The sequence below is a fragment of the Daktulosphaira vitifoliae genome, unplaced genomic scaffold, assembly GCF_025091365.1.
Source record: "Daktulosphaira vitifoliae isolate Bord-2020 unplaced genomic scaffold, ASM2509136v1 Scaffold_5, whole genome shotgun sequence".
Taxonomy (NCBI): Eukaryota; Metazoa; Arthropoda; class Insecta; order Hemiptera; family Phylloxeridae; genus Daktulosphaira; species Daktulosphaira vitifoliae.
This window is the reverse complement of record NW_026099576.1, coordinates 18,146,719-18,172,101: the sequence shown is the minus strand read 5'-3', so window position 1 is coordinate 18,172,101 and position 25,383 is coordinate 18,146,719. Positions and strand designations below refer to the sequence as shown.

The window sequence follows — 25,383 nt, the reverse complement described above, 5'->3', positions numbered from 1 at the left end:
AAAATTGCACATAATATTTTATTATATTCTTCTGCAAATTTGTCTGGAATTGGAGGATATCTATTCTTTTCAATTAGTGACAATATATCAAGTTTATATATTCCATTTCTAAAAACTTAAGTTGTTTTTTACTTATAAGAATAAATAGGTGGAAACCGATTGGATATCGTACTGAGCAAGAAGCAATAATACCATAAAAATTATTAGCCGGTTGGAACAGCGGTTCTGACGGCAACGCGCTGTTCGGCAAAAACAGACGAGCGCGAGTGAAGTGACGGTCATTCGAAGATGACACACACACGTCGAAGGTACCGGTCCAAAACCACAGCGCCGCCGTACCACGACGACGGCAGTGGTGACTGTGTTGACGGAAAACACAAAGGTCGCGTCATTGCACTTAATAACACGTGAACTTACCGGTCCACCTGACGGCTACAGAAACAAATATGTTTTGTTTTGTTTTACGTGACATGGGCGAAGGTCAGGTGCAGGTGTCGTTTTTATTTATCACCAATCATTTCTCAGCACTCTTTCTGCAGTTTAGATATAAAAATATTAATTAATTCATCAGCTGTCCTCATATCGTATTCAATAACATCCTTCCATCTCTTTATTGATCACCATTAACCTCTTCGTCCCTTAATATTCATATACATTGACACGGCCCGCGTCGCTTCGTTATACACGATGCTCCGCGATTCGTGCCATCCTTATCAGCCGTCGCCCTACTATGAGTATTTCACTGACCAACACCGCGTGTTATACGCTTCGGTGCAAAGTCCAGCAAATGCCGCACGGCCGACGACGACCCGCCGCAAATGATGCGGGAGTCTTCCTACCGTTGTGAAAGCGACAACGCCGACCAACCCAACCGCACCCGCGCACCGTCGCCTACAACGCTGCTAACCATTTGCCGTCCAAAGATTACATCGCGTCGTCGACGCCAGCGAAAGTGCCGCGATATTATGCGAAGATTATTATTACTGTGTTTATCTTTTCGGTTTGTTTTGTTAAAATAATCTGTTGTCGCTCATTTAATAAACGGCCCACGGGTCTCTACCCTCAAAACCAGTGTTTTACATAACTGTATAGCTTCCGATTCCTCTCTTCTCATGACATGACTAAACAATTCAAGTCTATTTATTAATCATGCATCATAGCTGGCCTCACTACAGTCTTATAGAACTAACTATTCAGCCTCGTTGGAATTCTTTTATCGCATAGCTCATCAGACGCTTCTCTCCACTTCACCCACCCACGCATAATCTGTGCGTTATATCCTCATTTAAACTACTGTTCTTTTGAACAACCGATTTTAAATACTATCCACCTTATCTATCACGTCCTCGCTTATTGTCACTGATCTCCTCATTTCACCTACCTCGTGTTCTCATTTGTCAAACGCGTTTCAAATGTCATCATACATAACCCTATACTATATCAATGTACTTTTTTGGAACTCCTTTCTTATTAATACCCATTTCCTTATTAAAATCTCTCTCGGAACTCATTTACATGCTCTCTCCAAATTTATAAATNTTTGTTTTGTTTTACGTGACATGGGCGAAGGTCAGATGCAGGTGTCGTTTTTATTTATCACTAATCATTTCTCAGCACTCTTTCTGCAGTTTAGATATAAAAATATTAATTAATTCATCAGCTGTCCTCATATCGTATTCAATAACATCCTTCCATCTCTTTATTGATCACCATTAACCTCTTCGTCCCTTAATATTTATATACATTGACACGGCCCGCGTCGCTTCGTTATACACGATGCTCCGCGACTTGTGCCATCCTTATCAGCCGTCGCCCTACTATGAGTATTTGACTGACCAACACCGCGTGTTATACGCTACGATGCAAAGTCCAGCAAATACCGCACGGCCGACGACGACCCGCCGCAAATGATGCGGGAGTCTTCCTCCCGTTGTGAAAGCGACAACGCCGACCAACCCAACCGCACCCGCGCACCGTCGCCTACAACGCTGCTAACCATTTGCCGTCCAAAGATTACATCGCGTCGTCGACGCCAGCGAAAGTGCCGCGATATTATGCGAAGATTATTATTACTGTGTTTATCTTTTCGGTTTGTTTTGTTAAAATAATCTGTTGTCGCTCATTTAATAAACGGCCCACGGGTCTCTACCCTCAAAACCAGTGTTTTACATAACTGTATAGCTTCCGATTCCTCTCTTCTCATGACATGACTAAACAATTCAAGTCTATTTATTAATCATGCATCATAGCTGGCCTCACTACAGTCTTATAGAACTAACTATTCAGCCTCGTTGGAATTCTTTTATCGCATAGCTCACCAGACGCTTCTCTCCACTTCACCCACCCACGCATAATCTGTGCGTTATATCCTCATTTAAACTACTGTTCTTTTGAACAACCGATTTTAAATACTATCCACCTTATCTATCACGTCCTCGCTTATTGTCACTGATCTCCTCATTTCACCTACCTCGTGTTCTCATTTGTCAAACGCGTTTCAAATGTCATCATACATAACCCTATACTATATCAATGTACTTTTTTGGAACTCCTTTCTTATTAATACCCATTTCCTTATTAAAATCTCTCTCGGAACTCATTTACATGCTCTCTCCAAATTTATAAATATCGCAACTTTTTTTTCTTTTCCCTATACTTTTCTACTAGAAAAATGTTATTGCTAAACTTAACAAAATTATATATATATATATATATAATTTTGTTATATATATTAATAAACATCCTTATCATTGAATTGTACCAATTTTTCATTAATTTCTTGTACCTTTTTGTCTTTACTATTTTCTATTCTTTTTACACAAAAAGAAATAGGCACATTATGCAAAGGATAACTTTTAGAAGGTTTGTGTATTTAATATTCCTTATAAGTAAAATACACTTAGTTAGGATAAACTTATTTTTAAGTTTAACTTTTTATTTTAATTACCAGATTCATTGTAAAATAAGATGTAACACATAATAATAAAATGAAATAAATTTTCCATTACATTCTGCAATATATTTTAAATTAAAATTTTTAATAGGTTTTGGTCAAAAAATAATGCAATTATATTTTGATATTGAATGTATAAATTGATTGAAAAAAACTTAAAATATAATGTATATTTATATATAGGTTAATAGAAAAAATATGATTTGCTATTTTTATTTATTTATTCAAGTGTAACTACAAAATATATAATTAATGTTACAAATGAAACTTTTATTCGGACTATAGTCTGCTAATTACTTTGGAGAGAATTAATTTTAATAGAATTAATTTTTTATAACGTTATTAAATTTTTGAAATTTATCACAATAAATTAGAATTTTGTATTTATTTACCGCATTGATTTCAGAGGAAGGATGTAACACAAAACAGCAATCCGAAATAAATGTTCCGTTGCATTCTGTTATAATTTATTAATAATATTGATTTCGATAGAGCAAACATAATAGTGAAATTATCTTTTAATTTTCAACTTATAAATTAACCATAAATAATAAAAACAATTATTGGACATTTCTAATTGAGGCCACTTTATTTTTGATGTACTGAACTGATGAAAAATTAAAGCCCTACAATATTATTATTCGAAAATATTAATATATAGAAGGATAACTTGCACAAACCAAAAAAAATATAAGTATAATGACTCCCTTAGTTATAAAATACGGTTATCTGAATAATATAAAAAAAAAAGCAATAATAAAACAAAGTTAAGACTGTAGTTATTTAAAGTATAATGAAGATAGTATAGCATAAAAATTGATTTTTCGATGGGATTTTGATTTAATGATAAAAACAATGAATTTCTAATTTGAACATCATAATTTTTTTACTTAAATTATGTTAAATAAATAAAAACTTTCAATTTTTGGACATTACTTTAAAAAATAATCTTACTTTATTTTAAGTTTCAATAAACTGAATATATCAAATATCATAATACTTTTAAATTCGCTAAAACGAAGTATAAAAAGACAGCTTTCATGGAAATATAGCTAAAAATCTGTATTAAATATTAAAAATCAGTAAAAATTATAAACTTTATACTTAGATGATAAGATATAATCAATGATTTATATAATAGATATAAAATAACTATTAATCTACTAGTTTATAAAATTTTGTATTAACTTTAAATATATCAATCTTTTTTTTAAAGCAAATTTTAGTATATAAAAAGAAAAACTATAATGATATAGGAAATGAAAATAATTGTTTCGTAGCAAAAAAGTTGTCTGCACTGACAGTTACATAGAAATTTCAGATTTTTATTGTTTATTAAAAACAAATGCCAAAGAAAAGATAATCATTTGTAAAAACCACGTATTGAACCAAGTTTTTCGTAACATATTTTAATAAAGAAATGAAAAAGTCTACCTTCTATTCAAGATAACTTTTATGTTTTATTTTATGTAACAACTTTTACAGTTTTCACATCCTCATAGTACAGCAGTTCTTTCCGAAAATAATAAAATATTTAATAAAGTAATTATTCCCAAGTAATTTAAAATGCTTTAGAGAAAATACTTGGTTAAAAGTAATTTTTGAAATTTAAATAGCATTGTATATTAACTTAATTGTTAAAAAAAGGTTACATAAATAGTAATATTAATAAAATAAGCCCATAAAAACACATTACTCAATAACTTAAACACTGAAAACTTTAATGATTTAAAAAAATAATTTTGACTTTTTCGGTGAAAACATAAAAAAATAAGTATGTTTCACTAATTTTATGATTAAAACACAGTTGCTTGGTATAATCATTAAATGTTCTAATTTTTATATTATATATGAATATAATATGTATGTAGTAGATGGCTAGTAATGATCTGTAATAAGCCTGAATTTATAACGTTTTCCTAATATATAATAAATTATATAATAAATAAATTAAAATTGAGCTATGATGTTTGTTTGATTCAACTAGGTACTTGAACGACATTTTGCCGAGTTAAGACTCGTTTTTTTTCTAAGTAAATAAAAAATTTGAATATTGTTAACTATATGTCTCCCCGGATATACTACAATTCTGCTCATATAATCACAAATTTAGTCTAAATATCTAATGATAGTAAATAGTCTCATAGTATACAAACATAATAGTACAAAATAGTAACAAACAGATAAATATACTAAAATAATATAATTTTTTTAACGGCGTATTTTTGAATTTTTGGTATAACAATCGTGTCCGTCGCTTCAAATGCATCCTATGTATTTGATTAATTAGCTTCAGTCAATTAATATAAGTTAAAACAAAAAAATGTAGATTATCGTCTTACGTAAAATGTACCAGCTATGCAATTTCGAACTGAAGCACATCAGCATCATAGAAAAAAACGTCACTACATATGATCCGTGTATTCCTAGTGTGACTAGACGTGCCGATTTTGGCGGGACAGTCCCGATTTTCAAACATATTTTCTGTTAAATATCGTGATCAAATCGGTAAAATGTAAAATGTACCCTTGTTTTAATCGACGTCCCGCTTTTATCCCGATTCCGAATAATAGCTATTTTTTTCTTATTTTCACTTATGGCGTGTATATTTTATGTTTCATCAGATCATATCAGATATTTTATACAGTTTTTATAATCTATACTGTGTTATTAATTATTATCCTAGAGACCTAGACATTAGTTTTTATCATTTTATGATCTGGACTGTCAATCGGCTATAGGTAACCACAGTTTCAGAAATGAAACCCAAGTGGTTACAACTGGTAACGAGATATCGACGTCTAACATTTTCATTTTTATCAATAAAAATGTTCATAATTACTTTATTTGAGTTTTGTTTTTTATCCCATTTTGTTTATAATATTTTTTTTGTAATGTCTCATTTTAGCATAAAGAAACAAAGGTGTACCCAAAACCAATTATTAAAGGAGATTAACCACTCCTACTAATACTATTTTATGATGAGGGATAACTCACTTCCTCTATTTTTTTTTTGAATATGTGTCCCGTTTTTATGGAATTTCGATCTTGTCACTTAATTGATACTGTACAATTCATCGATGACAAAAAACAAAGGAACACGAGTGAGTATAACACAGCACTCTAAATGTGAACCTGGTGCAATGTCATATTTGTTAGTCGAATCTCACACTCTCTCCGTTGCATATGGACTAATTGATAACGCTCTTTTCTTCATGTTAGTAAAAATTATTCCAAAAATAAAACTCGTCAGAAATATTTGTTTAAAAAAAATGATAAAGTATTGAATATGATCATATTTGTGAATTTAATTCACCAGAAAAATAGATCGTTCCAGCCCATTTTGCTTACTAAATTAAGTGATGGTAAAAATAAAAATTATTACAAGTTACAAGATATTTAACCCAGATTCCGTACTGTTATAACTCCTATAATTTTATTATGTTAAAGTATAGTTAAATTGGTAAGAATATAAAATGTTTAAAAAAATGGTATACAACGAAAAACGTAGCAGTCAATTATTATTAAAAAGTTTTTAATCCAGGCACAGAATAATCTGTGATCCAGGTATCAGTCCAAAGGTATGATACACTGACCAGCCGTTTGGAAACTTTCTGGATGTTTTTGTTGAACAATAAACAGCTTAACAAGTGTTTAACGGGATTATAATATTGCGATGAACTTCTTATTCAACTCAATACATGTCCCTAAATTTTAATCAGCTTATATTTTTGAACTGTAAAATGTTTATACAAATGTATAAAAAAATATGCAGAGTAATTTTTTTGTCATAACCCACTCAATTATTTATAAAATATAAGTAACTTAAACATTTTTTTTTTTTTTTGGTTACCTTTAGTTACATATAATTTTTTCAAATATTTTAAATTATGCACATTCGTGCATAATTTCCCTTAACTTTACATTTTACCACAAACCGTGTGTAGTTATTTCATTTTAACAATAAGATACGTGATCATACACCGTATATTTTTATTTTCACCTTGTAACTAAACAAACTTAATTAATTCTCTGATTCTATCTTATTCCTATACTAAGTTCCTTTTATTAATTCAAAATTTATTAAAATAGGCATTTTGTGAAGATTTGAGATTTTTAAAAAAATTCTTACTGGTCGCTCAATGTGTTTTTAGTATTTTATCCCAATAATAACCCCCTCTAACCAAAAAAAAAAACTGCTTCAACTATTCAATTTTTGATCAAATATTAAGATTAGTGTATCAAAATAGTTTGATTTTTACTGTAGAATACAAATTTTTTAGTTTAAAAAATTTATGTTAAAAATTGATAGTGTGGAGATCTTAATTAACGTCATTATATGGTTTAAAACATTTTTTTATGCATTTTTACTAAGTTTTATGTACAATATAAGAAGAAAAATAACTATTCACTAATCTTAAATATTTTTTTAGCTTCGATGCGAAGCTGAGAAAGTATTAATTTTACTATGATGTGTTTTTTTTTTGTGTGTCTGTTGCCACTTTTTCTCAGCTCTCACCGAACCGATTTCTTTCAACAATACGTCAAAAGATATCAAATCGTATCTAGTCGAAGACATTACCCTCAAAAATTAAAAAAATTTCCCTTGTTGTTCGTAAATGGGGGAAATCTACGAAAAAATTACAAATTTTAAAATCACTAATTTTCAAAATTTTTTTTTACTTAAACTGCCATAAATTTTTCAAAAATGAACAAATCAATTTATTAATTTTTTTAAGAATTAACTTTTGAAAGTATTCTGGAAATACTGACACCTTTATATATACATAAAATTAAAGCTTGTGTAATAGACTTTATTATGAAAAAAAAAAAATTTTGGACTTCAATTTGTTTTCACGATGAAAATAGTTACCGAATGCTATTTTTGTGAGAAAATTCTCGATTTTATATTTTACATTTTTAACCTTATTATGCTATAACGTTTTGAAAAATATATGGATCAATATAATTTTTTTATGAGAAATAATATTTTTTAATAATCTTTTTTCCATTCGACATACTTTATCTTAATCAGAATATTAATAAGGAACTAGCAGATCATGTAGCTTTTGGAATAATATACCAATATTTTAAAATTAAACACTATCTAAAGATTTGCATCGAAGCATTTTTTATGATAGTGATTTTAATCATATAATTGATGGTTGGTCTTCATACACTTTTCAATTATTTTTTTTTATCAAACAACTCTCATTTATTTTAAATTTGAAATGAATGAATATAATAAATAATATACGACTTCAATTTTATGTAATAATTAAATTATTATCAGTATAAATTTATAAAAAAATTAAGCAAAATCAGCAAACCTTTGTGAAGTTACACGTTTATTTGATTTTAGTAATAAAATTTTGAACGTTTTTAATTCTATTTAATTAATTTTTTATCATAATTTTATTTCTCGCAGTTCTTATAATATTATTATTATAATATAATTTTGATACACATTGTATTAGAGATAACAACATATACCAAATCTTTTTAATTTTTTATAATTTCGGTGATAAATTACAATAGAAAATGTTGAATACAAATTTCATAATGTTTTATATTTATAAACTAGTAATTCTTAACTATAAACATATAACTAATATCAGGATATAATTATGAAAGTACGAGTTGATGTAGCTTTAGGATAATCTAATAATAAAAAAAGAATTATTCTAAAAGTTAACACTAAAAAGTCTAAAACTAATTATAGAATTGCATTAAATATTATTATAATCACTGTCAGATATCATCTATACTTGATCCAACTATGCCATGACCCCTTGCTGGATTTTTATTAATTATTTTAAAAAGAGATGTAACAATTTATTTTAGTAATAGTATGATATATTTAAAAAAACAGACACTCACTATATAAGTAAAAATATTGATTTATTAATCTTCGTTTAAAAATCGTTTATACAAAACATGTTTAATATTCTGCCAATTTATAATTTTAGAATTTTGTAAAATAATTTGTTGTCTTATTTTTAATAAATGTTCTGAAATTAAATAAATACAGTTAAGTTGAGTAGTTAAAAATATTTTAATAAAATTGAATATTTACCTTCATAATTAAAAACATCGGCTACAAAATAGCTCAATATAACATTTGTTAGATGTTCATCAAGATTGCCCTGAGCCTTTTCAATAAATTTAGATTTATAGATTATTCCGGATTGTTCTGTGTCAGAATGTAAAATTGCACTTAACGTTTTATTATATTCTTCTACACATTTGTCTGGAATACGAGGATATTTATTCTTGTCAATTAGTGACAATATATTCGAACTTACATATTCCATTCCTAAAAATATAAGTTATTTTTAACATATAAATTAAATATGTAAAAACATTTTTTTCCATGTTAATATAATAAACAAAAATTTTTATAATAATTTATGAAAACTAATTTCTTATACTTTTTTTAGAAAAGTTGTCACCATTAAAAGTTGTATTTATTTTAGCAAATCCTACATTAAACAGCGTGGATTGTAGGATATTTGCATTTAAAACATTAAAAAATTAAAGCTGTATAACAGAAGTAGACATTATTTTTTTATCATAAGCCATTTATTTAATCGAAAAAAAATAATAACATTGATAATATTTTTTAGAATTGATATGAGATGATAATAGTAATGGTTTTGAGATGGTATGCGTTTTACCTTTATGTCACAAATTATATCTAGTATAAGATATTACTCTCAAAAATTGAAAAAATTTCCCTCGTTCCCCGTAAATGGAGGAAATCTCCAAAAAAATTACAAATTTAAAAATTGCTGATTTTCAACATTTTTTAAATTTTTTTTTTTACATAAAACTGCCATACATTTTTTAAAAATGACCTAATTACTATAATGATTATTTTATACATACATGAGGAGATTCAAAATTACAAATTTTTCACAAAATATGAACTTTTGAAAGTGTTCCGGAAATACTGGCATTTTTATATATACCTTAAATTAAAACTATTGTAATATACTTTATTTTGGAAAAAAACATTTGTTCACATGGTGAAAATAGTATGCTATTTTTGTATCAAAATTCTCGTTTCTATAAATACAACTTTTTTTCTTTTCCCCATACTTTTCTATTAGAAAAATGTTATTGCTAAACTTAACAAAGATATATATATATATATATATATTAATAAACATCCTTACCATTGAATCTTACCAATTTTTTATAAATTCCTTGTATCTTTTTGTCTTTACTATTTTTCATTCCATTTACACAAAAATTAATAGGCACAATATGTGAAGAATACCTTTTAGGTTTGCAATAGGTGTTGAATATTTTTTCTATATCTAATTCATCGGATGCATTAGCTTCCTTATAATTGATTTAAAAAATTATTATAATAAATAACCAAATAAATACTTGTATATGTGTTATAATTTATTAATTTATCTTTTTTAAATTAAAAATAATTAAATATTGAGAATTCTATAAATGTAATCTAGTAATTTTTTTAAACCAGAAATTTAAATAAATATAAAACTGTACCTATTTAAATTATGAAATCAGATATTTTGTGTTAAGTTTTAATTTATTTTTATATTATTGCGTTTATATTTCAGTGTTGGGTATTATATTTATCATAGACACTTATGTGTTTATATGAAAATGTGTAGTTTATATTCTTTATAAGTAAAATATACTTAGCTATGATAAACTTCTTTTTATATTACCTGATTCATTGCAAAAGAAGATGTAACGCATAATAACAAAACGGAATAAATTTGCCAGTACATTCTGCAATATATTTTAATAGATTTTGGTCAAAAAACAATGCAATTATATTTTGATATTGAATGTATAAATTGATTGAAAAATATTTAAAATATAATGCATATTTATACATAAAATAAAATAGAAATTGACTTATTTATTTATTAAAATAAGAAAAAAATATGATTTGCTTTTTTTATTTATTTATTCAAGTGTAGCTACAAACTATGTAATGGATGTTATAAATCAAACTTTTAAATAATATATTTTGAAAACTTTACAATCTAAAAATTAATAATCTACAGAATGTCATATGATTGTTCATTAATAAAGTAATTATAAAGTCTCTTGAAAATACTTTATTACTAGACTATAGAAGGCTGACTGATTCTTTAATATTCATATTCTTGTTTAGGCATAATATTAATTAGGTGATCCATTTCTTTCCATTTACAACAAATTTACTTCTAAAATGTAGCGATAAGCAAAATATATGCAATTTTTTTACTTTGGTACTTTCTCAATAAAAAATCCTATCTAGGCTACTGGTACTAACTATATACATAATTGTTTTGTAATTGGTTAGAACTAGTGAACTACTTGTAGTGCCGTTACTATAGTCCGTTAATTTTTTTGAAGTTGTGTTGTGAGCGAAATAATTTTATTAGTATGAAGTTTTTATTACGTTATTAAATTTTTGAAATTTATCACAATAAATTAGAATTTTGTATTTATTTACCGCATTGATTTCAGAGGAAGGACGTAACACAAAACAGCAATCCAAAATAAATGTTCCGTTGCATTCTGTTATAATTTATTAATAATATTGATTTCGATAGAGCAAACAAAATAGTGAAATTATCATTTGATTTTCTACTTATAAATTTACCATAGATAATAAAAAAGGATTGGACACTTGAAGTGCTTGAGGATATATCCATGTTTACAGATGAGTTCTGACGTTTCGGACTCATTGCAGAGTCCATCTTCAGAGTGATGGTTGCAAGTCGGTGGCTGCAACTATACTGAAATATTGAGTTCTGACGTTTCAGAACTCAACTGTAAACATGGATATATCCTCAAGCACTTCAAGCAACAAGACAATCCATGAAAGTTTTAACGCATTCATAAGAGGATTGGACATTTCTAATTGAGGCCACTATATTTTTGCTGTTCTGAACTGATAAAAAATTGAGGCCATTCATTTAGAATACTGAACATTATCTTATTTACATATTAAATGAAACATGTCGTATTGAGTTTTGTTGTTACGGCCTCAATTTTATAACACTCATAGATTATAAAAAATGGTTAAGCTATGGTTCCTCATCATACGTTTTAGAAGTCTGTCTTAGGCATAGATAATATAAAAATGGATCGTCTGTGAGGGTTTATCATGTACGAATAAACTTTTAGACAAAGTGTCTAAAACAAAAATGTTACCCCAATCCTATCTGAAAATATTAAAAGTTCGATCCAATCCAACCCGATACAAAAACTAAAAATCAACCCGATTCGACTCAATTTTGAATAACATTGTTAATTAATGTTAATACCATTTCAAATAAAAGTGAAATCGATTCTATGACAACACATTTACCTTTATCATTATATTCGACGTTTGTTGAAAATGTATTGTTTATGAGTGTTGTCATAATATCAGTTTTCAAAAATCATTATGTAATCATTATTACATTTGAACGATTACAAAAATTCTACTTTTAAATGTCGGTCACAACGGGATTCGTACCTTTTATGGCGTCTGGAAATTTAAAAGAAATGGGTCACCATCCTATTCAGCGAGACATATAAATTTGAACTAACATAGGATTTAAAAAAAAAAAATTAAACGCTAAACCCAATTTAATTATTTTATGAGTTTGAGAAAAAAATGCTTTAAGTCATTATATAATTAGAAAAAATAAATATTAAGTGTAAAAAAATAAAATTGTATCAGATGTTCGCTGAATCATGTACATCAAAAAACTCATGACTAAGGTTTCACTTTACCATGTTTAGATAGGATGTTCTCAAAAAATACCGTTCCCTATACCTTATAAACTAAGAGGAAATGATTATTGAATGATAATAGAAATAAAATACACGAGTCCATTGAATATGGAACAAAAAAAAAAATGTATTTATAATTAGGTTAAATTGAGGGGACTTTATTAAATACAAAAAATAATGTAAGTTAATACGAGGCAAAAACTGAACGGTCAAAAAACCTTGTCTGCAAATTAAAAGGATCAGAGATTAAAAAAAATGACAGAACTTGGTGAGACATCCTGGGGTTTAATTAGAAAAAATATGTTAAATAAATGTCAATAAATTATAATTTAACGAAAATGGAGGGGAGTATTCTTAATAAATCATACTGTATATAGTATTGATGCTTAACAGTAATACTTATTATGATGTTTTTTTTGTAACCCTAAATTAATCTCAAATACGTTATTTAGCTATGTATAAAGAAAATATGTAAGAAAAGAAAAATATTTTTGTTGCTTAATGTAAAAATGTTAAGCATATCAAAAATATTTAATAACTGCTTTATATTTAAAATATTTTTTTCAAAATATATTATTATTTATGAAAAATGTTTTTCATGATTTATTTGAACAGTACTATTAGTTTCAAATGTAGAATAATAATCAACAACATTATTGATTACGCAAAAAAAATGAACACTAAACAAATAGTCTTGCAGAGGCGCAACTGTTTATTAATTAAATTTTAGTGTTGTAAATTTTTTTCTTTGTTTCTAAGTTTTATAAATAAAAATGTACTTTTACATTGACTATTAACAATCAGTCTATGATAGGCTAGGCGAGCTACAGAAAAAAGCTCAGTGAGCCCCTTGTTACTTTAATTTTAAGCTAAAATAACTAATATTGTGGTTATAATAATATCAGGTTTTTATATATTTTTTTTATCAAAAAAGGAGAAAGAGTTCCATTTAAATCGACAACAATTTTCTCAACGCTGATATTTGTCTATATGATATACTAGTATCATCTAAATTATGACAAAACCTATATAATATATAATTATATAACTTAGGATGTTCCGTTCATTAGCCTCACAAAATATCTTTAACAAATATTATAATTTGATGTTTTCAGAAGCTAATAGTATTCTATGTTCTATAATTAAAAAAAAAAAAAAAAATTAATTTTATGTCTTTTAAAATAATATCAAAATTTAAACAAACATTTTTAAATATATATGTTTAATTAACTTAAAAAAAAATTATTTAACCAAGAAAATTACTAGTCGATAACAACTATTGACCAATTACTTAAAAAGATATTAGCACTTTTAAACTATGGCGAGTGGAGTAGTGCAGTTCTTAAATACGTTGTATTTTTTTATTAAATATTTTATTGTATGGGTTGGGTTCATACGAGATTTACGACGGTGTAAAAGTATTGCAATTTTAAATCATGTTCCACATAATACAATAACACCAATCCTCATGAGACAAGTTTTAAAATTTTGTGTTATACTATTCATTAATTTTTCATTCCCATTATTATTTTTGAATTCATACATTTGTATGATTAATTACAATTCAGCGTAGTTATTATATAATTATCGGTGCCTTACTTAAAAAAATAGAAAGTATTTAAGTTAATATTTATAACTTTCAAATATTAACTTAAATACTTATAAGTTATAAGCTTTGTAAAGTTCAATATAAACTCTACTTATGCATTCACATGAAGATTTTCTCAGAAGTTTTCGAGTTAAACAATAGAATGGGATCTAAATAAAAATTACATTTCCGCTACTAAAGATAATGCAATTTTCATTCGGAATTTTAAATTCCAATAAAAAAATATAACTTTAATAATTTGAATTATTAGTTTAGTGAAAAATAAATGAGATGTAAATTCAATGTTTTCACTAATAATATTACTGTAAATTGGTTGGTTCGTTCAGTTGTAATCTTGTAATGAACTGTACCTGATTCGCCAGTGAATTTCTACGTTTGTATAATTGATCGTCTTTACATTATTAATATATGAAGTTCCATTTATAATAGTAGTGTACCGACACTCATTAGTCGCAGTGTGCTTTTATGTAATTTAATATGGAACAAAGACCTTCAATCTTAAAATTATAAAAGTTCGGACAGTTAATAAACCTTAAATATGTCCTGATATTGGGTGGCATGACAAGAAATCTTAGAATCTAAAATTTCAAATATTAGTTTTTATAGTGATTAAAAATACTCATTCTGTCTTTAGCATTTACTTAAACAAGCTTACATTAGAGTCTTGTCTACTAAGTTAAGGAACATTTCTGTTATTTCAATAGGTAGATCTGTTTAAGTTAAACTAGTCTATTTACTTACATTTGCATTCATTTTTTATATATTAAGTATACGTGTAACTACATAAAAAAATGCAACTTAATAGTATTTTATTTAGAAATATATAATTTAATTGGGATAAATAATTTTTAAGTATCGAAATTTGTATAAAATTATACAGATACATATTTTGTATAAATTATAAATTATATAAAATTATGTATAATTATACAGACTATAACTCTTAATCAGTTATTAAACGTCTATGATAGATCAATGAAACGTTCTAAGAAACCCAACCCAACCAGTATAATATTACTAAGTATTTGATTGTTGGTTATTTTACTGAGAGTCATAATTCTAAAATACATTAGCAAGAGATTCACATTGCTTAAAAAATTTAAAATATGAAAGGTTTTAAAAAAATAGATTTTAACTTAATGTGACTAAATTGCTTATATAAGCCTAATCGTAGACACGATAAAATATAAAAATGAAATATTTAGACAAACTTCTATTGGAATATGCATAAGTAACCCACAATTAATTAAAAATATTTATAAATAATAATTGTGAATTAAATTCCGAAAAAAGTTTATTTAAATCAACAAAAATGAAATTGTATATGCGATATTATTAATTTATTACAACTCGAAAACAGGTCACACCAAATCAATTGGAAAATTCCAATTATAATTAATGTAATGTTTTAAATCATTACTTTTGAAATGAACTTTTCAAAACACTGATTTATCAACTTTCTACGTATCTGTTGATTCAAAAATTCATTAATTCAATTAGAGATTATGATTTTCATGGTAAAATGGACCCTAACTCTAATAAATCTTATTTCCAGACTCGGCATAAATTAATTTTGATTGATTCTTCTAAGAATAAGTTTTATAAAATTTATCTCGTTCTGTTGTAAAAAGTAACTCACAATTTATTAAAAAGTGGTGACTTCATTGTTCTGATAAATATTTTCAAATCATATCATTCCGATTCTAGTTTATAATTCCCACTTTTTCAAAATTTTTCGTTAAATACTTAGCTACAATTAAAATATTTTCTTTGTGTTTTTACTTACACACATATATCATATGAGTTATATAATTGTCTACTAATTATATTTTCATTCTTACAATCAAAAACAATTAATTATTCATTAAATTATCAGAACATTTAAAAGATTTGTATATATAAATTTTTATTGTATTATTTATTTCTTTTATTGATATGTTTGTTGTATATCGATAAAACTATACCTGGTATAGTTTTATAAAACATTTTATTGTTGATGTATTAGATTAATGTTGTTGTTGTTACTAAAAAATTTGATAAAATAAATTCAATTATGTAGGGAAATTGCCTATCTAATACGCCGCGGCATATTGTTTACATTTGGTGCGCAATATTAATATGTAGTAAAAAAGTAAATCAATTAAATATTAATTTTACACCTAAAATTATGTAGCTGAATATTACCTTATATTTTCAAGTGAACAATACTGTTTAATAGTAAGATAAAATCACATAAATCGCATAAAATCACTCTGGTTAGAAGTAATTGTGTGGCTGAGGTTCATGTATAATTTAATATTAAAGTAATGAAAATATGTCACTTACATATGAAAATTGAGATGAAATTTATTAGTAAAAATTAAAAATAGTAATCTTTATTAAAAAATAAAACACATTTTTAATTTTTAAATTTGCGCCAAACTAAATTAATTATTAACTTCATTGATGTTCTCTGCGAAAAAACAAGTAGACCCCGTGCAAACTATTTGGGCGAGTTATAAACAAAATAATGTTCTGTAAAACTTGTTTTTAAGTTTTACTGGGCCAAACGATAAATATTTAAACTATCACAAAGTAAATTACTTAAAAACAATTCCAAATAAAATTATTATAATAGCTTATAATTGTATGTCCGCGCTCAGTAATATTCTCCACCCAATCCAGCTAATATTCACGTTATGTTTTGATTATTTTGAAACAATCATTATTATATTTTTCAAATAGTAATTAGATAAATTTAAAATAAATATCGCTCAACAGTAGCTATGACGAGTTTCAGTCTCTAGTAGATATCGTTAATTTTTAACGATGTTTCCGATTGGTCGTCAGGCAAATACATGAAAATTTAAAATAGTAAACTTGTAAAACATACATACTATTTGCAAACTATAACCCTTCAAACAAAAGTTTAACACATTATCCTTCCATATAAGTTTTTGGGTGGGTTGGCTTATATATTTTTTTATTTCGTAGTAGTATCATATATACAATTATAAATTTATTGAATAATATGACAGGAATATTTCCGCAAAACCATACGTAAGTATAACGAGAAATACATTTTGCATAAGGTTGATATGGATTAAAAACGGAAACTCGAGATTGTAATTATATTTCATGAACGTTGATTTATTCAAATTTAATACAGCCATAAATACAACGAAGTTACATAAAAAGTGTAGTGTTTTTAATAATAATAATTGTCATACTATCAAGAGCTTAAATAATTGTTTCTTAAAGTATTTTTTTTTACCTTAAGGTAAACGCTTGACGCTTAAGTTAAGTGGTCAACCACTTTTAGACTACCTAAATATAAAAATTGTTCTTAATTTTTGATTTATAAATTTGACTTTTTCGTATTATCACGAAGTTAAAAAATATCCTCAATCAAAAACTTACATCGAAGAAATTTATAAAATTTTTTAGGACTTTATAAACTCCATAGGGTCTATATAACAATGAATGGATATAACAATCATTATTATATCCATTTCTACCCCATGTAGTAAAAGATAATTATTTACTACATGGATTTTATGTTGTAATTATAACAGATATATTAATTGTATTATACTGCGATATCATTTTTTACGTAGTTTTCTATTCTAATTCACAAAATGTGACAATCGGCTGAATATAAACGTAACTAGATGATAAGATTATTAGAAGTATATAAAGAAGTATTTTTAGGTCCGGATGTCAGTATGTGTTGAGTGCTGATGATAGTTCCAGAATATGTATACGCAATTTTTTTGATAATATCTATATTACCTTAATTATTTTATCACTTTCTTTATTCAGATGAAAATTTAAATGCTATATGAACCTAGATATATTTTTATAAAATTATCTTTGTCTTAACTTGATTTTTTTTTAGTTTTCCTAACCAAAACCTATCATTATTTTAAATCAAAATCTTAACTGCAAACAAATCATAGAGTTTTAGTCTCTGATATCTATATTTAACTGGTAATTACATAATTATTATCTAATTACCGTAAAAAACTTCTCCTAAAATAAGAATAATTTATTGATTTATAAATAAATATATTTCAGATCCATCCCTTATCCCTCTTAAGGATATCAAATTCGATTTTTTTCAATAACAACTTACATATTTAAAAAGCTCATGTTATATGAAATGATCTAACTAAAGAAGTGAAGGGCGAAAACCATTTTTTAACCAGTAGTTCGGGAGTTATAAATATTTTTTACCTTGATGTGAGGAGTAACGCAGCAAAGAAATGCATAATGATAAAAATAACATGAGCTATTTAAATATGTAAGTTGTTATTTAAAAGAATTAAGTTGATACCCCTTATAAGGGGTAGACTTAAAATATATTTAATTAATTGGAAATCGAAAAATAAATACTACTCATCAAAGCCAAATTATTTTATTGTTATTATTTTAGAAGAAACCTAGTGAGCAATACTTAATTAATATACTATTTAAACTTAATAATATATAGTATCTGTTATCATTATTACTTCTTACATAAGATTGTGTCAGGTCGACAGCCGGCGTAAAATGTTTATCAAAAAGTATGAGTTCGTATTTAACTAACTTAATTAAGTACGGATTAACGCAATCAATTAGCAAAGCTTAAAATGATATTACACAATGCATTCTGTTATAAAAACTCAAGGTCATTGTGTTATTGCTTCCTATACATAAATCCTCACTCATCCTTTAGTTAATATTTAAACATTATATCTTATGGTTTTGGAAACGTTAAACGTGTAGCATACATGTTAATGTTATTCAAATCAATCAATCTAAAAACTGTATTTAATAATAATAGTACCACAAACCTTAATTAATCTTAATCAGTTGATCCACTAAGATTACACGCAACTTAATATGTTTCTTTTGATGCATATTGCAACAATCTTGGACTCAATATATATACATCATTTTTTTTTGTAATTAAACAGCAAATTTATCATCATTGACGTAAACTGTGAAAACAATTTATATGTTGAATTTATTATGTTGATTGAATTAGTTATAATACATAAACCCTATTTGCGCCTAAATGAATCTTAAGTCAATTAGTGTTGTGCAGTAATTTAACTCGAACTAACAGTTAGAGTAACGAAACTATTTATAAAATAATTTTATTTTAATTTCAATTAATTATTTAGAGATAATTTTTTTAGATTACTCGATACTTTATTTTGAACGATTTATTTTAAAAATATACATTACCCTTTAATGGCTTCTATAGAATTTTATACTGAGAATTTTACATAAAAAGAAACATTTTACCTCCTCCCAAATTTGTCGAAATTTATGTATTTTTTAAGTCCTTCAATCTCGATAGACGTTTTTTACAGCAATTTTCATATAAATACGCCTGAGGGTAGTAATCAAGATTAAAATAATACTATTCAATTTAATTATTTTACTATATTTTACATTAATTTTATTCTTATATTTTTATTGTGCAATTTAATTAAATAAATTTAGTGAAATTAGTGAAGTATTTAGAGACGGCACAATAACGTATGCCTTCCATTAGCAGGGCTATGCTAATATAAAAATGTTTATTGACCTTATTTTGTTAAAAATCAGCTTAAAAAGAGTAAAAAAGGGTCGCATAGAATTTTTATGGTATCTGGTCAGTTAAAAATTTTATTGTGCGTTTCTTTCCCTATTATGAAATTTTTAATACGTTTTTAAGTGAATTTTCGTTATAACTGGTTTAAGTGATTACTTTATATACATTTTATATTAAACATATACATTAAAAAAACTTGCATTGTAAATAAGTTACTTTTTTATCATAAAAGTAATGTAACTTTATTACTTTTATGAATTTTTTTAATGAAAGAGTTCGGTGGCATTATTCTCAGAAAATTATTCTCCAAAATAAAAAATCAAATTTTAGCACTCTGTAAGCGTTTAAGATTTTAAGATAACCTGCTTGCTTAAGTTAATGTGCTCATTTTTTGTTATGGTCCGAAATTTTAGATCAAGCCATGGTCTAGTCAACCCGAGTCGTAGTTTCACCTGAAATTAATTCATATTTTTTAATAAAAATGTACAATATTTAAAAAAAATTTGTTTCTATAAAAACAAATAATTAAAAAAAAAAATTAATTTTCTGTTTTAGTACATGGGAGCATCGATGGTGTTGGCTCCAGCTACTGTTACTTACGCCACTGTCAATCAAGATGACATGTTCAATATATAAAATTAAGCAGTCATGTTAAAATAAGAAAAGAAAACAAATGAATACTAATATTATTTGAAATCAAATCTATTAATCAGAATAAGCATTTTCACCAGTTTAAGTCCTTACTTTTAGAATGGATGTGTAGCTAAAAAGGTATTGGTCTTAGTTTCTTTTTTTTTTTTTTTTTTTGTGACACTATACACGATTTCTCCGCTACAATTGGACCGATTTTGCTCAACGATACGTCAAAATATTACAAAACGTATCTTGTTGAAATTAAACGTGCCATAATTTTAAAAAATATCCCTTAAATCCTGTAAATAAAGGGAAATGTGTCAAAAAAATATAGTTGTTATAAAACAGTCCATGTTGGTATTTTCAGTTTTTACTTTGTATTGAAATAACTTTTTTTTAACGGATAAAATAATATGTTAGAAACCTACAAACTAGCAAAAACGTCAAAAAATACATTTTATACATATTTTAAAATTGTAAAAGAAAAATCTTAAAATAGTTCATTGTTTTTCTATATAAAATTAGTTTAAATATTTTTTCATTAAGGGAAATAAATCGTAAGCGAATTTGTGAAATGATGAGCTGGTCAAAACTTTGCCCTAGTTCACTTTTATAGATAAGACGTTATAATTATGCCCTAGTTGAGCATAATCTTAAATGATACCCCTGAACAACATACTTTTTTTGGAAATCCAATTAGATACTGTGGGTTTAAAAATCATATCAACATTTTTTTATATTTAATATTTAAAAATGCTCCAAAAAACCTGATTTCTTCAAACGTACATTAAATTAAAACTAATATGATATTATGATTAAAATGAAAGCAGAAAAACTATCCCAAATTTCGATTTTTAGATTATTGAATATTAAATTTTAAAATCATATAATATTTAGTAAAAATGGCCGATTCTCAACTATTTTGCATAGCAATGGAATACCTAAATCATTTAAAACTAAATAAAATTTAAGATTTCTTGTGTACTATACAATTAAAAATGTAAAAGACTTATCGACGGCTGGTCTTTTATATAATCAAAAATTAAACTTTTGAAAAAGTTTTAAATTTAGCATTTGTTTCGAAACCTGTTTTTTAAATTGTTACGTGTAATATGCATAGAAACGTTTACACAAAAATGATTTCAACCACTGTCAGATATCAATCGATACTAATATGAAAAAATGACTCAACTACACTTTATCCCGACTGTACTTTTATTTTACGTTGTGTTCAACGAGTTATTTTTTATTGGTTAAATAACCATTATGAAATGTTATTGATGAAGAATTTAATTATTACCCTATCTTGATTTTTTGACAGCATTTTCCCTAAACTTTGTGAAGTATATCAAAAGTAAACTTATTTGATTATCGTCATATCATTTTCGATCGTTGACAGAATATCCGTTTTTTTGTTGTTGTTAAGATTTACGGCATAGTTTATATTTGATCAAGTATATGAAAGTGTTCAACTTTTCCCCTTAGGTGTGAATTCCAATATATTAAGATAAAGTATTATTATAGTGTCAAAAATTAATGTCGGTATAATACAGATATTGAAATTTTAACATTATATTATAAAAGTGTTATTTAAATAGACATTTATGATTTTTAAATCACAAAAACTTGTATATTTACCTATAATATATAATAAGATAAAACACATCACCTTGATGAGAAGCGATCATTTTTTTCCCCATGTTATCAATTTATTTTGAATTCATTTTAACAACCATATCAAATAACCAAATATAAGCTGAATATCAACTCTTTACAGCTATTCTTTTAGATTATATAATCTATTCTTATAATGTGTTCTAACCTGTGTACTGTGTTATTATTATTGTATTTTTATAATTAGTGGTTTTAGAAATGTACATTTTATTAATTGTTACTGATTCGTGTGTAACGTAAAATAAATCGAAAAAACCATTGCTTAAGAACTATGGCAAAGATTTATTATAAGATTGTACGGCAATAATATTTCCTTTAAATATCATTGTAATTAATATTATTTTCTGTCTTGAACTGTGATTCAGCAATAAAATTTGTTACCATCGCTACTATATTTCTGTGATTAATGATGTAAAAGCACAACTTTTAATTCTAATAAGTTAACAATAGTGCCTAACTGTATTTACAAGGCGTTTTCTTGAAGTAAACAATTTTTTTTTATTATTAAATTCCTAGAAATATGGAAAAAAATAAAAATACATTTTTTTCAATCAAATAATTATTTGTAAATCAATTTCAATATCATTAATTAAATATATATTTAAGTACCTACTTGGTAGTATTCATATTTTCATTTTTAGGCAGGAAGAACAGTGTTGAATTCAGATTTACATCAGGGAGCTCGACATCCCCTTGAATTTCGATAGCCCCCCCCCTAAAAATTTCAGGATGACAACGATAATATAGCTATTTTCGAAAATTGACACGATGTTTCGTTTAATAATTAATGAAAACCTTTTAATGAAATTTTATGAAAATATAGTAAGAAAAAAATTATTCTGCATGTCTCTGTAAAATATTCTAAATTCAACATTGAGTAGGACCGTGTGGCGAGAAATATTTAGTGATTAAAATAGCAGTATCCATACTTTACCTTCAGTCTATAATTTAAAAAGCTAATAGCTTCTGAAGTTCTATCCCGAAATTTGTTGTCGACCATTCATAATTTTCTATTTTATGACCTAAGTTAATATATATGCTGCCATTTAAAGAAATAAAGTTAATATTCCTATAAGATATAAGGGATAAACTAAAGAAGTACTTAGTAATCAATAAATTAAGAAGTATACAGAATGATTTTTTTATCATAACCTATTTATTACCAATAGTAGTAAGACACATTGTTGTGATTTAATAAATACATTAACTAGCAATACAGAAAGCATATCTATTGATAGTCATAATTGACAATAAACATTTCATGACTGTGATAGCGACGTCATAAAAAAACAATGAGGAACCTGCATTTGTAATCTTTGGTGTATTATACATGTATATTTTTTTCAAAATTTGAAACTTCAAAGTTTTATTTCTAATATACAAATAAGATTATATTGAAAATTCAAAAGTCATTTTATATTAAATTTAAAAACTTTAACATTTTATTAAATTCACAATATGTATTCCCATTAGAAAAAACAAAGTTGTCACCCTTAGAAGGCATGAACTTAAAAATTATTACATAGTTTATAATTCAGAAATAATGTGTAACTAAAGATAACCAAAAATAATTTTATTATTTTTATTCTGTCAGTAATTCAGTGGGTTTAGATAAAAAAATCACTCTGTATGTAAGTAATAAAAGAAAAAATATATTACCGAAATTATTTTTATTTTGTAAATAATTTAGTGGGTTTTGATAAATGGATTACTCTGTTATTATATTTATATTAAATGTTAACGGAATATTAAAAGAATAATGAAAAATATCATGTTAGTATTTAAAGTGTGTAACTTAAATCCATAATTTAAACATACGATTATAAATCAAACAAAATTACATTGAACTATAATAATCAATCTTTCTTATAAATTTCCCCTTTAGTTTTTAAACATATTAAACAATTCTTAGTATAACAATCAGAGGTGTATTCATGTTGGGTAGTCATAAGGGTCAATCTACACTTTTGGATAAAAAATTTAGACCATATTAATCAAAATTTAGTTATATGCCTATTATATTTTATGATGATACATAATTTTTTCTTTTTGTTATAGTATAATCAATTTCAAGTTTATATTTACGAAATAAAAATGTTTAGAGACAACCTACTAATATAATTTAATTAGTATACAATTCAAAAGAATTATTAATAAGAAAACAAAACAAGTTTTATTTATACGTAATATCATAACATATATATATTATGCATAAATGATAATCCCGTTTAGCTTTAAATTTTATTAAAATGAATTATGTTAACATTCTATTACATTAGATCCTTGAATAATTACTTATTAAATTTTAGAATTTTACATAAATTCCAAAAAAAGTTAAGTGGTATACTGACAATAATTTATTTTGCATAAATTATTTTTCATCTTACAAATTATAAATAATTGTTTTTTTTTTATCTTCTTGCAATTTTATTAAAAATTCAAATTCAGTCTACGATTTTAAGCCATAATTTATTTAACTTTATTTAAATTCTTTGTCAGGAATCGCTGAGGTTTATTATTATGTATATATTTTTAAAATAAAAATGTAATATCAATTGTAATTTGTAAGATTATATATCCTTGTTGTTTTGTTTTTAAACTGTGTAATTTATAATGTGATACAATTTTATCGCTAATGGATAACAAATATTCATTAATATTAATATTAAATATTTTTGAATGGTTTTTGTTAGAAGATGGTCAAATTTTGTAATTTTTTGATTATTCATTCATTTTATTTTTAAATGTTTACCGCGTTTCGCAAAATACTTTAAAACTCAGTTGATATGTCAACACAGATACATAATAAATGTTTTATTAAATATCTGTATATATCGATGTTTTTTCTCTAAGTAGTGTTTAACTAATTTTTTATTGTAACTTTAATTTTAAAAATCCATTAACCACTAAGAAAAAAATATTTAGTATTTTAGGTCTACTAAAAAATATTATTTTTAACAAGACCAACTTCTAACAAGGAACCGCCCATTTATTAGACTTGAATTAATATCAATGATGTGTTTCTTGTTTAGACTTCCATTTACTTGTAATTATCATGTTATGTTAAAACGTTATAGTGTTATAAGCTTTTATTTTAAACAAAAAGATTTTGATGTTGAAATTAATGTGATCCATAAATATTGTAAATAAAATGATCTCTTTTTCATAAAGTTTGTTATTTTTATTTTTATGTTA

The 25,383-nt window shown here is 25.6% G+C and overlaps 2 protein-coding genes and 1 long non-coding RNA gene across 6 annotated transcripts in view; 1 reads left to right on the top strand and 2 right to left on the bottom strand.

Annotated features, from left to right (window-relative positions):
• The window catches only part of LOC126907673 (dopamine receptor 2), a 77,097-nt gene extending 52,590 nt beyond the window's left edge, over positions 1-24,507 (top strand). Inside the window, exons 4-5 of one of the 3 annotated variants that reach the window (XR_007704586.1) lie at positions 20,437-20,652; positions 24,247-24,495. Coding sequence is in view for 2 of the 3 variants with exons in the window: in XM_050689127.1 (XP_050545084.1) it covers positions 20,437-20,517 (81 nt within the window). In the remaining variant the exon portion in view is untranslated. Of the gene's footprint in view, positions 1-20,436 lie in introns of all 3 variants that reach the window. The other 2 variants (XM_050689127.1, XM_050689126.1) reach the window with 2 other exon arrangements.
• Positions 8,840-10,797, bottom strand: LOC126907678 (uncharacterized). Its single transcript, XM_050689138.1, has 4 exons — positions 10,660-10,797; positions 10,132-10,300; positions 9,030-9,269; positions 8,840-8,964 (listed from the first exon to the last, which is right to left on the bottom strand). The coding sequence occupies exons 1-4, from the start codon at positions 10,720-10,722 to the stop codon at positions 8,858-8,860; spliced, it is 579 nt and encodes a 192-aa protein (XP_050545095.1). The 5' UTR covers positions 10,723-10,797; the 3' UTR covers positions 8,840-8,857.
• LOC126907680 (uncharacterized) lies at positions 13,414-20,732 on the bottom strand. 2 transcript variants are annotated; one of them, XR_007704588.1, is made up of 5 exons: positions 20,626-20,732; positions 20,244-20,333; positions 19,530-19,677; positions 19,133-19,279; positions 13,414-13,845 (listed from the first exon to the last, which is right to left on the bottom strand). It is a non-coding gene; the product is annotated as an uncharacterized LOC126907680 (long non-coding RNA). The 2 variants fall into 2 exon arrangements; XR_007704587.1 differs by having other exon boundaries at positions 19,133-19,677.
• Positions 24,508-25,383: the final 876 nt, after the last annotated feature.